This window comes from Erpetoichthys calabaricus, chromosome 18 (genome assembly GCF_900747795.2).
Source record: "Erpetoichthys calabaricus chromosome 18, fErpCal1.3, whole genome shotgun sequence".
Lineage (NCBI taxonomy): Eukaryota > Metazoa > Chordata > Cladistia > Polypteriformes > Polypteridae > Erpetoichthys > Erpetoichthys calabaricus.
Window position 1 is genome coordinate 31,070,758 of NC_041411.2, and position 13,954 is coordinate 31,084,711.

The 13,954-nt window shown below is 37.5% G+C and overlaps 1 protein-coding gene across 1 annotated transcript; it reads left to right on the forward strand.

The window, feature by feature from the left end:
* Positions 1 to 6,385: 6,385 nt before the first annotated feature.
* On the forward strand, positions 6,386 to 12,559 carry parapinopsina (parapinopsin a). Its single transcript, XM_028825238.2, has 4 exons — positions 6,386 to 6,650; positions 9,650 to 9,978; positions 10,885 to 11,127; positions 12,425 to 12,559. Exons 1-4 carry the CDS (start codon positions 6,419 to 6,421, stop codon positions 12,557 to 12,559), a joined length of 939 nt encoding a protein of 312 aa, XP_028681071.2. The 5' UTR covers positions 6,386 to 6,418.
* The last annotated feature ends 1,395 nt before the right edge of the window (positions 12,560 to 13,954 follow it).

Below are 13,954 nucleotides of genomic sequence, written 5' to 3' on the forward strand. Positions count from 1 at the left end.
CATAGGAATCCATGCAGGAAAGGAGCATTAACCGCAGGAAGTGTTTAAAAGAAGTGCTGATTTAGTTAATTTAAATAGCCCCTAACGCTAACCTTAACCCTAATTGGCATGCATATTTCCTAAAATAACACCAAATATCATTATAAAGATCACAATCACTTCACTAGGTCATGGTGGGTCACTCAAACATGGTATTTTCTCTTTATTAATGACTTAATCTTATATAGCTGTTTATGGGCTTGTGTTATTACACACTTTACTTTTACACCTTCACTCATAGACCTGCTGTATGATGCCCATTATTTATGGGCATAAAATTTAACTTTAATTAGACCTTTAAGACAAAACTTTATTTAATCATGAATAAAGGATATCTTAACAATAATGATAAAGAATATCAGTGGAACAATGCCATTAATATCACACTCACTGAACAAGTGTAAAAATAAAGAGAAGAGGCAGCAGTGGAGCCATAATAAGTCACTGCAGTGTTAGTGATGGTAACAGTGAGGGAGGCTGATGGATTATGTGTGAAAAAGAAACGAAAAAATAAAGAGGAAGAGGCACTAAGTTCTTCACACTCCATTACTTCTGGATCATTGACATTTTGTAGTTCTTATTATTTTTCCTCCAGGCTCAGAAGAATCAGCTACATAACTACATCTACAAGTTGTTGAAGAAGATAAACTCAGGACCTGCATATCATTTTTGTTAATTTGTCTTTCATGTATACCATCCATCCATCCATTATCCAACCTGCTATATCCTAACTACAGGGTCACGGGGGGTCTGCTGGAGCCAATCCCAGCCAACACGGGGCGCAAGGCAGGAAACAAACCCCGGGCAGGGCACCAGCCCACTGCAGGGCACACACACAAACACCCACACACCAAGCACACATTAGGGACAATTTAGAATTGCCAATCCACCTAACCTGCATGTCTTTGGACTGCGGGAGGAAACCAGAGCACCCGGGGGAAATCCACGCAGACACGGGGAGAATATGCAAACTCCACGCAGGGAGGACCCGGAAAGCGAACCCGGGTCTCCTAACTGTGAGGCAGCAGCGATACCCACTGCGCCCTTTCATGTATACATCCAAACATATTCAATTTATGGTCATTTTTTTTGGTTTTTCATGGTCCTTCATTCTTTGTTAATAATTTTGTTTCTTCAGTAGTATTTTATGCACAGAATAAAAAAACAACTGCACATAGCACATGCCAAATAAACAGTTGAGAAGATCACTACAAGATGGTAAGATTGGCATTGATTAGTTCTCATCATTGAAAAGATGATGCCTTGTGCTGAATCTCAAAAAAGATATTAAACTGAAATCATTATAAATGTGAATTGTTGTTACCCAGAATTTTATGTTTGGTGATTTTCACACATTTAACTAATAGCTGCTAACAAATATGGAGCTGGGCAGAACATGGATAATTCCATTATGTTTCCTAGAGTCAGGTGTTATTTAGGCATGTGTGGTGTACAGCATAAAACGTAAGTTTACTCTTCAGTGCACTTCTCAATTGCTTATGTGGTGAACTAATTCAACTTATGAATTAAATTCTAACCTGTCAATATATTTCCTGCACTGTGTCTAGGCAGTGGCATAATTATCAAATGCCATGATTTATAGACAATGTATTAACGTGCGTGAAATTGGCCAGAGATTTTTATTAATGCTGTATTGATAGCAACATGTGAAAACCTGTGTGACCACTGATGTGTTGAACCTAAAGATAAATTAAAGGATAGCAGGGCTTAATCAATTTTTCACTTATTTACAAGAGTGCTGCAGATTAGGAAGCAATATAAGTCATTTGTAAATTCACTTAAGCTGCTTAATCCATACAGGGTATAGACTTGTGTCTGTTATGGGGAATTCTTTGCATTGCTAGCAATAATGAATTAATGAATAATACATCTATGTGGTTCTTTGTCCTGGAATAAGAGGAGGCGTAACTATGAATCGACTGAAAATATTAGAAGAAATCATTGTCATTGCGCTCATTTTCACAGAGTGAACATCAGGCTTGCATACACGTTTGACCTCTGGCATCTCTTTCTGCTGAGTGGCACATTGATGCATCATGAATATTCAGTTGCATTTTAATCAGGCTTTATTTATCTTGAAAAGCATGAGTGGTATGGGAGACACGCAAGCAAATGCATCTCTGGAGTCAAAGGGCATTTCCTACTTCAGTAAGCCAAGGGATCTCAATCTTTGCAGTCTTGAACACTCCAAGGTCTTTAAATCCCTGAAGGGCAGGATCATGATGAGTCCTGCTGGCTTCCAGTTCAGTAAATCAGACTCATGAAGACCTCACTGAGGAAAAAGAGGGTAAGAATTCAAGATGGAAAACAAAGGCTGGGAGAAACTTTCATGTTGTTGAAGCATAAAATGTATCTTCTAGAAAATGACTGTGTAAGATAAGGAGGCATCCTAGGTTTGAGGAGAAGACAAAGAGATGGCCCAATAAATCTGCTCTCCTTTAAGTTTTTAGTTTTTTTAAAGCCAAATTACAAAATTATACTCACCTAACACAGACAAGTTTGGTCTCTACTAACTTTTTTGATGTCTCTGGATCTTTGACAAACAACTTTATATATAGTGCTGCTGCTGCCTCATGGCTTCAAATCCCAGTCTGATTACTGTTTATATGAAGTTTGAGTATATTCTATGTCTCTCTGGGTTTGGCTTCCACCTTTAGAACATTAGAACATGTGTGGTGAAAACAGGCCATTCAGTCCAACATGCTCATCCGTTCTATCTACTTAGTTTCTCCAAAATAAAATCAATTTGAGATCTGAAGGTCTCTAAAGTCCTATCCTCTGGCACACTACTTGGTAATTTATTCCATAGGTATGTGTTTCTTTGTGTGATAAAAACAAATTATTACAATTGGTGAAATCTGCCCTTAACATGTTCCCACCTGTGTCCTTGTTGAAGAAACTTTATTTCTTTCGGAATTTTAAACATCTTTTAATGTCCATTGGTTTAAACTGGGAAGCTTCATCTCCTTCAGTCTCCCTTCATAGCTCATACCTCTTAGTCCTGGAACTAGCCTTGTCACGCTCCTCTGGACGCTCTCTTGCTGTGCCTGTTTTGTAGTATGGATACCAAAGATGTATACAGTACTCTAGGTGAATATTCACTAGTGTGTTATGTAACTTAGGCATAACCACCTTTGACTTATACTCCACACAAATTCTGAAATGTAACATATCCTTCCTATTTGTCTTCGTGATCGCTTCTGTACATTGTTGGATGTAGATAGTTATTAGTCCACTATAACTCCTAGATCCTTCTCATAGAGTATACTTTCAAGCTTCAGACCTCTCATTTTGTCTTTAAATCTAATGTTTTTACTTCTACAAACTGTGCCTTGAATTACCACTTCTTTTAGTGTGATCACTAACCTTAAATGTGGTACCACAAAAGGCTTCTGAACAATCAAGATAAATGATATCATATGCACCTTTCTTATTATATGCTTTTGTTGCTTCCGCTTTTACTTGCTAATACACCTGCTCTGTTTGATCTTATCCTTATTAATTCCTTACTTTAATTTACCTGTGATGCACATTAAGCTTATTGGCCTATACTTACTTAGATCAGCTCAAGCATTCTTTTCATAAACTGGGATAATATTTGCTAGTCTCCAGTCTTCAGGAATTTCCCCATTGTGCAGATATTTGTGTCAAATATATGTGTAAAGGGTTATTATAAGTACTCACTAACGTCCTGAAGCACTCAAGGAATAATGTTATCCAGTCCAAGAGATTTGTTTGATTTTAGCCTTTTTAATCTACACAACACTTCTCCCTCTGTGGTTTCCAAATAACTAAGTAACTCTTTTGTAGTCCTGATACTTTAGAAAGGTTATAGCAGGGCCGGATTTATATGAAAAGAGGCCCTAGGCTATTCCACTTATGAGGCCCTTTCACCTTCCATTTTTAAGTTTGTAAAATACATGAGAGATAATAAAATTTTGCTAACAATTTGAATGTAGGCCCCTCTTGATCTTGAGGCCCTAGGCTGAAGCCTAGTTAGCCTATAGGAAAATCCGGCCCTGGGTTATAGACTTCAATAAAATGCAAATTCAAAATATTTGACATTTCACTTTATTGTATATTCTAACTCACCTTAACTGTTTCTAATACTCTTCGCCTCCCCCTTGACCGTTCATTCACTACTAAAATATTGAAAGAATTTCTTTGGGTTTCCATCAACCTTTTCACAATATATTCACTTTTTCTGCAATAAACCTCCTGAAGGTATGTGTCTAGTTCAGGGGTGGGCAAATTCATTCCTGGAGGGCCGCAGTGGCTGCAGGTTTTTGTTCCAACCCAATTGCTTAATAAGAAGCACTTATTGCTCTAGAAATTCTTCTGCTTCATTTTAGTTATCTTCATCGTTAAGATTATGAACCCTTATTGCTTATTTAAGTCTTAAACAGCTGCATTCTTGGTTTTTAATTGCTCCTTATTAGCAATTAGATGCAAATGACAAAAGAAACCAGCAGTTATCCATTTTGCTTGTTACCCTTTACACCTGTGTGAATTTATCGTGCACTATTTGGTTTAATTAAATACTTGGAAGGAAAGAGAAGAGAAAAAAGTGAAGGATTGAGAATTACCCGTCCGTTTTACACTTCAAAGTATTTGGATGATATCCTTAGAATGGAAAAAAAAAATCTAGGATATGAGAATGACTTGACATAGCAGAGTTAAAGCACTAACAAGCCATGAAATGTAATTATTGGCAAGGATTGTTTTCTAATTAAGCAACTGGGTTGGAACAAAAACCCGCAGCCACTGCGGCCCTCCAGGAATGAATTTGCCCACCCCTGGTCTAGTTAATTGATAACTCTAAACTGGCCTGGTGTGAAGAAGTGGGCACGTGCATGAATGTGTCTTGCTATGAACTCTGCACTGGACTGCATTTTTATCACCTCTCCCATCCTCATTTATTACTCATTCCCACACAGAACCAATCTCAGTGTTTACTACTCTCACCTGCAGCCCAAGAAAAAGTGTCATGGTCCACCCATGCACTAAGTTTTAGGAGAAACAGAAGGTCACTGTTAAAGTGGTAAAGGAACAATACAATAATGCACTTCCGATTAGTTACAGTTCATGTGAAAATAAATCACTTTGTGTCGCTTTGAGGCATGCAAAATGTGGTTGCCCTATTCCATTTCAGGTTGTCTGATTTTTTTTCCCCGATCACTTCTCACGTTAACATTGTTGTAAATCTCAGTTTAACTTGTCCTTTCACAATATGACGGGGTGTGCTACATTATGGTTCTTTTACGGTGAAAGTTTTAAACACATATTGTAGAAAGCAAATGGCAGATACTTTTCTCTTTCATCGACCACAATAGAATATGGCTGCCATATGTCAGGTTTTACTTTAGATATTTTAATTGCCTTTAAAATTGCTATTTAAATAGCCTTTTCATCAACCAACATGCACTATTGCAATATTTTACTGTAAACTTCTGGCATGACAGAAGTATTTCCTACAGTTTTTGTCTTGGTCCTAATTAGCTGCTATGTTGCCACATGTCACCCTATACAAAACAGTGAGGTATAGCTTATGATTCAGGTAATCACTAATACAAAAAAGGAATGTTTTGAATTTTTATTTCTTGATCCCACACCTCCATCTGTTTCATTACAACTAAATACAGCTGCACAAAAGAATTAATTTGTGATTACTACGGGAGTGCAGTCCTCTACTACAGGGATAGGCTCATGTTCCTCGTGATTCTGAATTGGATAAGCAAATTCATAAAACTGATAAATGAAAGCAGTATCTTTAGTTAAGCAAAGATTTTAACTGACATCTCAAGCATGCCTCTGGTGAAAGTGTTTTCTGAAGACTGACTAGGGCAAAGATGAGCACCAATGAGCCAGGTCCCCAGAAACTAACGTAATTCAATGTCCATATACTGTAACTTTTCTAAACTACATTCCTCCCTTCCAACTCCTGGCTAAGACGTTGCCTTGGTGTTATGCCATGGTCCAGTATCATCAAATATAAAAGAGTCATGTGGCAAATGGTGTCCAGAGAAATAGCCGAGTTAGAAACACCAAGCACTTTTTACAGCAATCAGGCAAAGTATTGCCTAAGGATTAATTAGAAGATGAAAGCTGGATGGGAGATTAAATCCGCTGACAAAAATCAGGATAAAAGCTTTCAATCACGGGTCACTTAACCTGTTAAAGATCATAAGAGCTGCAAGGATAAATAAAGACCTCATTCAAGAAGAACACCATTAGCAGCTGAAGTATGGAACTTCCACACAGAAATATGAAGAGTGCTGAAGACCAAGCAGTAGCCACAGAAGCAGACGAAGAAACTGCCCCAGTGCCTCGGTTTGCTTATTCCATACTGGCGGTGATTATGGCGATCTTCTGCTTGTCTTCAGTTGTCTTAAACACAACAGTGATCTGGGTAACGATTCGTCATAGGCAGCTGAGACAGCCAATTAACTATGCCCTGGTGAACCTGGCGGTGGCTGACCTTGGTGTAACTGTGTCGGGTGGACTCTTAACAGCCATAACTAATTCCATGGGTTACTTCAGTCTTGGCAGGGCTGGATGTGTGATTGAGGGATTTTCTGTAGCATTCTTCGGTAAGTGATGACTCCACAGTTGCATTTTAGGGTGTTTTCTGAGAAATTTAAGAATGGAACAACTTTTGCCAAGCTATATTGATGATAGAGTGGCAGCCTATGATATGTGTTTTGACATGATAAAAAAAAAAATCATAGTTTTTTATGTCAGGATTTCAGATGTTCATCATTGTTAGTTTAATTAAAGGTTAGTTGTGTGTGGCTAATGACTAAGGCACTTGATTTGAAAGTGTTGGGATGATATTCAGTCCCAACTCCAGCTTACTGTGTAAAACCAGACTGTGCTTGCATCATAGGACAATGGTGACGATAGCTCTGTACATGTTAAATAGCTTCAGATGACATTGGCCACCAAAATGGAGGGTAACACAGGTATTGTAAAAACTGATCTATTACTTATTTATACTTAAGATGTAAAATATAATAGCTTTATTGTCATTGTACAATACAATAAAATATCTTTTGGAGCAAAAGCCTATAGATTCCTTAGGTAAAGGTATATAAGAGTAGACATTAAACTACAAGAAGCACATATTTAAAAGTAAACATTTAACCATGAGAGGCACAGTTACTATTAACAGTTCAAAATAAACACAGTAAAAGTAAAGTTAAACATGTGAGCGTAAATAAATAACAAATGAAATCACTTATGTACAGTAAGTGATAAAGGCTTCTTAATAACACTTACAAGGGATCAGTAAAGTGGATATTCATCTCTGTGCCAATACCCTGATAAAATGATTTGTTATGACAGATTCACAGGTCTCATACTGAAATATGCAATATCAAGAGAAATATGTCTCCTTTAAGCCACCTCTGACCAATCCAAAATGAAGTTAGTTTAGTAGGCTACATTGCAAATGACCACTTTACCGGTGCTTTCTAAGTGTTACCAGGGCCAAATGAAGCTGTTGTTAAGGTCTTGTTGCATAACAATAAATGAGAAATAGAGGCATTTTTTCAGTACCTAAAGTGTAACCAAAAGATACTATATAAACTAACAGAGATGGAATATTATACATGAATATGTAATAAACAGACTTAATATTTGCAAGAAGTAGGCACCAGGGATCAAGGGCAGCCAAGCTGTTAATCGACCATTTTTGTATTGAGCACCTTTGAAGATGAAGACATCATTGCAAGTCAACTCCAGTGGCTCACAACTTGGATAACAGCCACTGTAGCAAGGGTCACAGAAACCTTAGTCCTTTTATATTTAAACTGAGCTGTTCTAAATTCCACTGCCTAGAATGTGAACAAAGTGATGGAAAATGAAAATAGAAATCTTATAAATATGAGTTTAACACAGTACAGCATAGTCTCAATTGTTAGAAGATGGCTCATCATCTTCATTTTTCAATACCTTTTACTTCTGACACAGTAGGTATGTCCAATCGCCCACTTGTTAATCACATCTCTTCATCCATGTATGTTCATTGTCAAACCTACAGTTACAGCTTTCTGAACTTAAATTAATTAACTTAATGTGCATGTCTTTAGAATAGCAGAGGAAAATTGTATTATACAGAGAAAAGCCCATGTAAATATGAGGACGTTGTGAACATACCACCCAGAGAGGGAATTTAATCTGTTGCCCTAGAACTCTGAGAGAGCAGAATCAGATACCATGCCAATGTGCCACTCTAGTCCAACAGTATCAAGACACAATTCACTAAAACAGGAGCAGCCAAAGAGCTGCTTTCACCTCTCAGTTAGCCATGAGGACGTCTTTCTCACCCAATGTAGCATCTGATTTCATGTGGGCCTACTTTTATGCAACAAAAGATGGCCATCATGAGTTATGTTTATTTGTAACCTTTGTAAGACAATTTAAAGACAATGTTTACATTTTTTTTCTAAGAATGTCATCTTGCCTTGCCTACCACGGCTCCCTAAATTCTTCTTAATGAATTCTGGTCAAACCATTGACCTAAACTTGTCAAATACACAAAATTACTTTACATTTGAAATACACAATGATGCTCAGAGATATAACAGAGATGCTTTACAACAATCTACCAATCGGACAACAGATTTCCAAATTACATTTATTTCAAAATTCACTTGCTACATGACTCCACAGACAAAGCCAATAAATGGTAAAACAGATAAGGCAAGCTTGTGAGGAAGACAAGTCTCTTCTCATTCAATAAAACTCAATGACTTCTTTGCTCTGAAAGGAGTACAATATCCACTGGATAGCCCTTCTCAAAAACCTTTTTTAATATATTGCCAAGGACTTTGTTTCTTTATGCATCTGACATGTTATTAATTAGCTGAGGCTAGACTGCCAGTTTCTGGTGTCTGTTGGTGAGGAGGTTTCAATGAATGGTAGATATCACAAGAGTTCAAGTAGTCTAAATATTATACTTATACTCCATTATTTCCATTTCAATATGTCGTTCACAACTCCAATGATTGTTGTGTTATTTTTTATTTATACTGCATCATTATTTCGTGTGCAGAAATATCGGGTGGAATAGGATTTTATAAGAAAAATTTTAATTGAATGAAACTGAATACTGAAAACTTTCTGTTTGATCTGTGAATTCTGAAGCCAAGGAATCAAACCTGATGCAGCTTTCTCTGTCCAAGACACTTCTGTGCGAATGGCTTTTGGTGTCCCTTCATTATTTACTATCCCTTCAAGTTTGATATTACTGTATCTGCTAATTTTATATATTTTCCATTGCTGAATCAAAATTATTAATGTAAATTAGGAAACAAATCTCTCCAATGCAGATCTATGAGGCTCTCTGCTGCTGGATTCATGACCATGTGGATTATTTTTTTTTAAGGCTATACCTGTACTAAGCTGAAGATCAATATTTGAACTGGTAGACTCATGTGATAGCAGATTAGGCCTTAACTGGGTTGTAAGACACACTACAGATAGCACAGCAGAAATACTCCAGAAACCTGAAGTTGCTGATTCCTTTACCAGGTCAGTAGCTGGACTAGATTTTCACAAATTTTCCTTCTTCTTCTTCCTCTTCTAGGCATTGTAGCTCTTTGTACAGTGGCTGTGATAGCAGTTGATCGCTTTGTCATTGTATGCAAACCCCTCGGAATTGTACACTTTCACCCAAAGCATGCAGTGATGGGAGTGGCCTTTGCTTGGATCTGGTCTTTAATCTGGAACATACCACCTCTTTTTGGATGGGGAAGCTACCAACTGGAAGGAGTGAAGACCTCCTGTGCCCCAGACTGGAAAAACCCAGACCCCCTTAACATGTCCTACATCATGTGCTACTTCTGCCTCTGCTTTGCCATCCCCTTCATCATAATCATGTTTTCCTACTTGACACTACTATGGACTTTGCGGAAGGTAAATTCCAGAAGAGTGAATTGTGGGTTTATTTGGGACTTTTCTAAGTTTACTAGCCCATTTCAGGTATCTAATACTGGGTCAGTTCATAGAAACACGTTAATAATTTTAGATAGAAACGTTCCTACCAGAGGCCATATCTCATAATTGGCAGTGCATTCCACTGAACTGGTTTAAGGACCATTACTCTGAAACATTTAGTACTTGGAGTGAAGGATTTGAATTAATAGGCGAGGCTAGACATGAGATCTGATTACTGGGTGCCTGTCCCATTAACTTACTTCCGTGGTTAGAGGTGTAATACTAACTTGGCAGCCTCAGTTATTTAGACTTGAAACCTGACACCGGAGAGGCTGTCAGCCATGTGGTGTAAAAGAAAACCTAAAGGTTTCTCCCGTAATGGACCAGTATATGTTCAGTGTATTTTAGATTTAGGGCAAATGGAAGTAAAGATGCAAGATGATTTAGTGATGTCAAAATAAGCAGTAACTAAGTGGATGAACCTACGGAAAAACAGAAAGGAGCTGTTTATATTTGCATTCACTCCCTTTCATTCTTCATGGGGTGCAATGTTCAAGGTAGCCATGATGGCACAAAACATAATACTGTATATTTGAATAGGGCTATCTTTAAAAAAAATTCACTTGCATTGCTGAAGCTGTAAAGACATAGAGGATGAAAGCACTTACAGGTCAGTTCAAATTTCTGAACTCCTCAGCAGTGCAGCTGTCAACGTAGTAAATACAAAAGTAACGCTTATATCATGCCATCATGTGCAGCAACATACTTTATGAAAACATTGGGGTTTTCATAAGGGGCTCATGTAGACATGGTCAGCAGGAGAGTGCCCTTCTTTACAGGTGTATGATATTTCTTATTGTCTTTTTTTCTGTCTTTGCTATGTAGGTATCCGGGGCAGGCATCGCTCATGGTGGCACCACAGCTAAGGCAGAGGCCAAGGTTGCTCGCATGGTTATAGTGATGATATTGGCTTTTCTAATCTGCTGGCTTCCATATGCAGCATTTTCATTAGCAGTTGTGTTCAACTCCCAGTTCTATATCCATCCTCTTGTGGCAACTGTCCCAATGTACCTTGCGAAGACCAGCACTGTGTACAATCCCATTATATACATTTTTATGAACACACAGGTAAGAGGTTTTTCTTTTTTACCAAGACACTGTACATATTTTTCAAGTATTAAAACTGGTTCACTCCCCAGGTGCCAATATGAAACCAGGTGACCCAAAGTTTGGATTCTACCTCAGCCAATTAATCCAAGCGTAAATCTGGACTGAAAAAGCTTCAGCCCAGAAAATTTTACTTTGAGGGTCTAGCTCTTAATTCTCAATACATCTATTATCTTAAAATGGCCAGGATGACCTTGCAATGGACTGGCACCCTGTCCAGGGTAGATCCCTGATTGGTCCTTGATACTTTCAGAATATTCTCCAGTATCTTATGATCCCAAATTGAATTCAATCAACCTGAGAATTTTATATTATGTTATGAAACCATGAGGTTCACATTTCAAATCAGCATCCTCAGTGTGTCCCAGGATGGATGATTTAATGCCCAGAGGTTTACATTTTAGGTTGCAAATGAGCCACAAAATTCTTCTGCATCTGCTGAATGGATACTTTGACACTAGGAGGGTCATAATTTACTATCCACCTAAATAGTTAGTTTCCCAGTATAGCCCGATGGATTGATGACACTATATTTTCCCCAAAGAGAAATGAAATTTTACAGAAGCTAAAAAAATTTATATATGTATACAAATATATAAATATTATAAAAACAAGCCTCCTAAACACACATAAGAACATCTGGCTTAGATAATGGAGAGCTGCTGCTGTCAATAGCAGGACAGTAGGTCGGAGTAAGACGAGGTCAGACCTGCTCAGATTGCACCACAGGTTTATATTTAAAGTCATTAGCATTTGAGCAGAGTAGGTCCAGCTGGTAGTGTCCATGGACGGAACATGCTAATAGACTTTTGTTTCCTTGTTTGAAGTCACAAGCTCTCAGAATTCATCATTAAAATCTTAGTAACAGAGTGAGTCATTTCTGTTGCTGAGTCTGCCAGGATGATGTAACTTATCTCCCTGGACAGGAATGTGGACCAATTCAGTGTCAGGATAGAACATTTAATTTTAATTGTACTGTACTTTCTTTTTCACCATTACGTATTCACATAAATCTCCAGTTCCCTTCCTGATTTTTCCACTCAGTCTGATATAACCCATCCAGCATTAAAACAGCATCTGAAATTAATGGTTTAAGCCAGTCCTCCAAAGTGTCCGAATATCACCACTAGACCATCTTACATACCAATTATGTGAGTGCCATTGGTTTTTTGTGTCCCCTGACATCTCAATGTTACAACATGAGTAAGTGAATTTGTCTCATGGTTAGAAAAAAAGATGACTTTCTTCTGTTTTTCAGTTCCGTGACTTTGCTGTGTCATTTTTGCTGTGTGGGAGAAATCCATGGGCCATGCAGAGACAGGATTCCGAAGTGGACACCCCCATGATCACTGTCAACAAGAACTCTAAGCAAGTTGCCATTTCCTGTATCTGATCTTCCCATCCATGATGTAGCATTAGACATTTCTGACTATTTAAAAAAAAATTGTCAGCTAGTGATATTCAGATTTTCTGTATATCAACATTCAGGCTGACTTATGATTAGAGTAATGTCAAAAGAGCTACAGTTTGTTACTGGAAACTCCCAACAGGATGATGAATGCCTTTAACTTTAGCAGATTAGTCACTTTGGCAGGTTGCAAATATGCAGATTTTGTGTCACACCTGGGCATTATCAGCAATAAAAAAACAAAGGTTTTGATAAAAAACAAGCCAACTTAGCTCTTCAATTCATATTCATTCAATTTTTACAAAATATTATCATGTGAGATGTTTTAAATGTCTGATGTATATTACACTACTTGGTAACTAGCTAAGTTGATTTAGGAGGCTTTCTTACTCTTGACTGCAGGGGCACCAATGTTAGCTCTGTAAAATGATAGCTACTCTACATATTGTTCAGTAGTTAGTGCCAAATTACCTTTCATGTTGGAGTTGCATAATTTGTTTTTAAAACATTTCATCATTTGTAATGAAATTATTACAGTAAAATATTCAGAATGGAAGTGTTAATGTCCAGTTTACAGGTATTTTTTCATGTGCCATCAAGCAACCCAAATCCATTTAAATTACACATTTGTGAACACTAGTATTGCATAAGCATGACCTACTTTGTGCACCTTTATTTCCCATTCATTTAAAAAATTTTCAGGGCTACCCTATCTCCATCCATCCATCCATTTTCCAACCCACTGAATCCGAACACAGGGTCGGATCTCTTTAGTCTAAAATAAAGGATGGGTGTCTACCTGATATGTGTGTCTTTTGTAATCTGTCTCCTTGCTTCCCTGCACTTTCACATGTACCTTAAGCACTGTAGATGAAAATGTGCTTAGAGATACAGTAGAGGTGCTTCTGTAATTTCTTGATTCAAAATGGGCACAACATTTTCACTTGTTTACTTACTTTTTTGGAAGGTTTTTGCAGTTCCAAAACTGTTCCTACGTGTTATTGTGTCATTGATTGCATAATTATTGGTTTGCTTGTATAAACCTGGGTAGAGAATACATATACTGTAAAGTAAATCTAGTTAAAGTATTCACACAATCTGTCTCTTCTGCAGTTTGATTACATTTGTTCATACATACCAAGCTGTGATAAGCATATAAACCTGAAAAGAAATGGATAAAGTATTCCATACATTCTTATTGCACATAATGAGGTCTAATGTTCAATTATTGAAAAGTGCTTTATGGGAGAGTGGCAAAGAAAAAAGCCAATGTTAATAAAAAAAAAATGTGTGACAACTCAGATACGGTTTACCAAAAGGCACAATGGAGACTCTGAAATCACATGGAACCAGAGGCTATTGGCTGATGGGATCAAAATT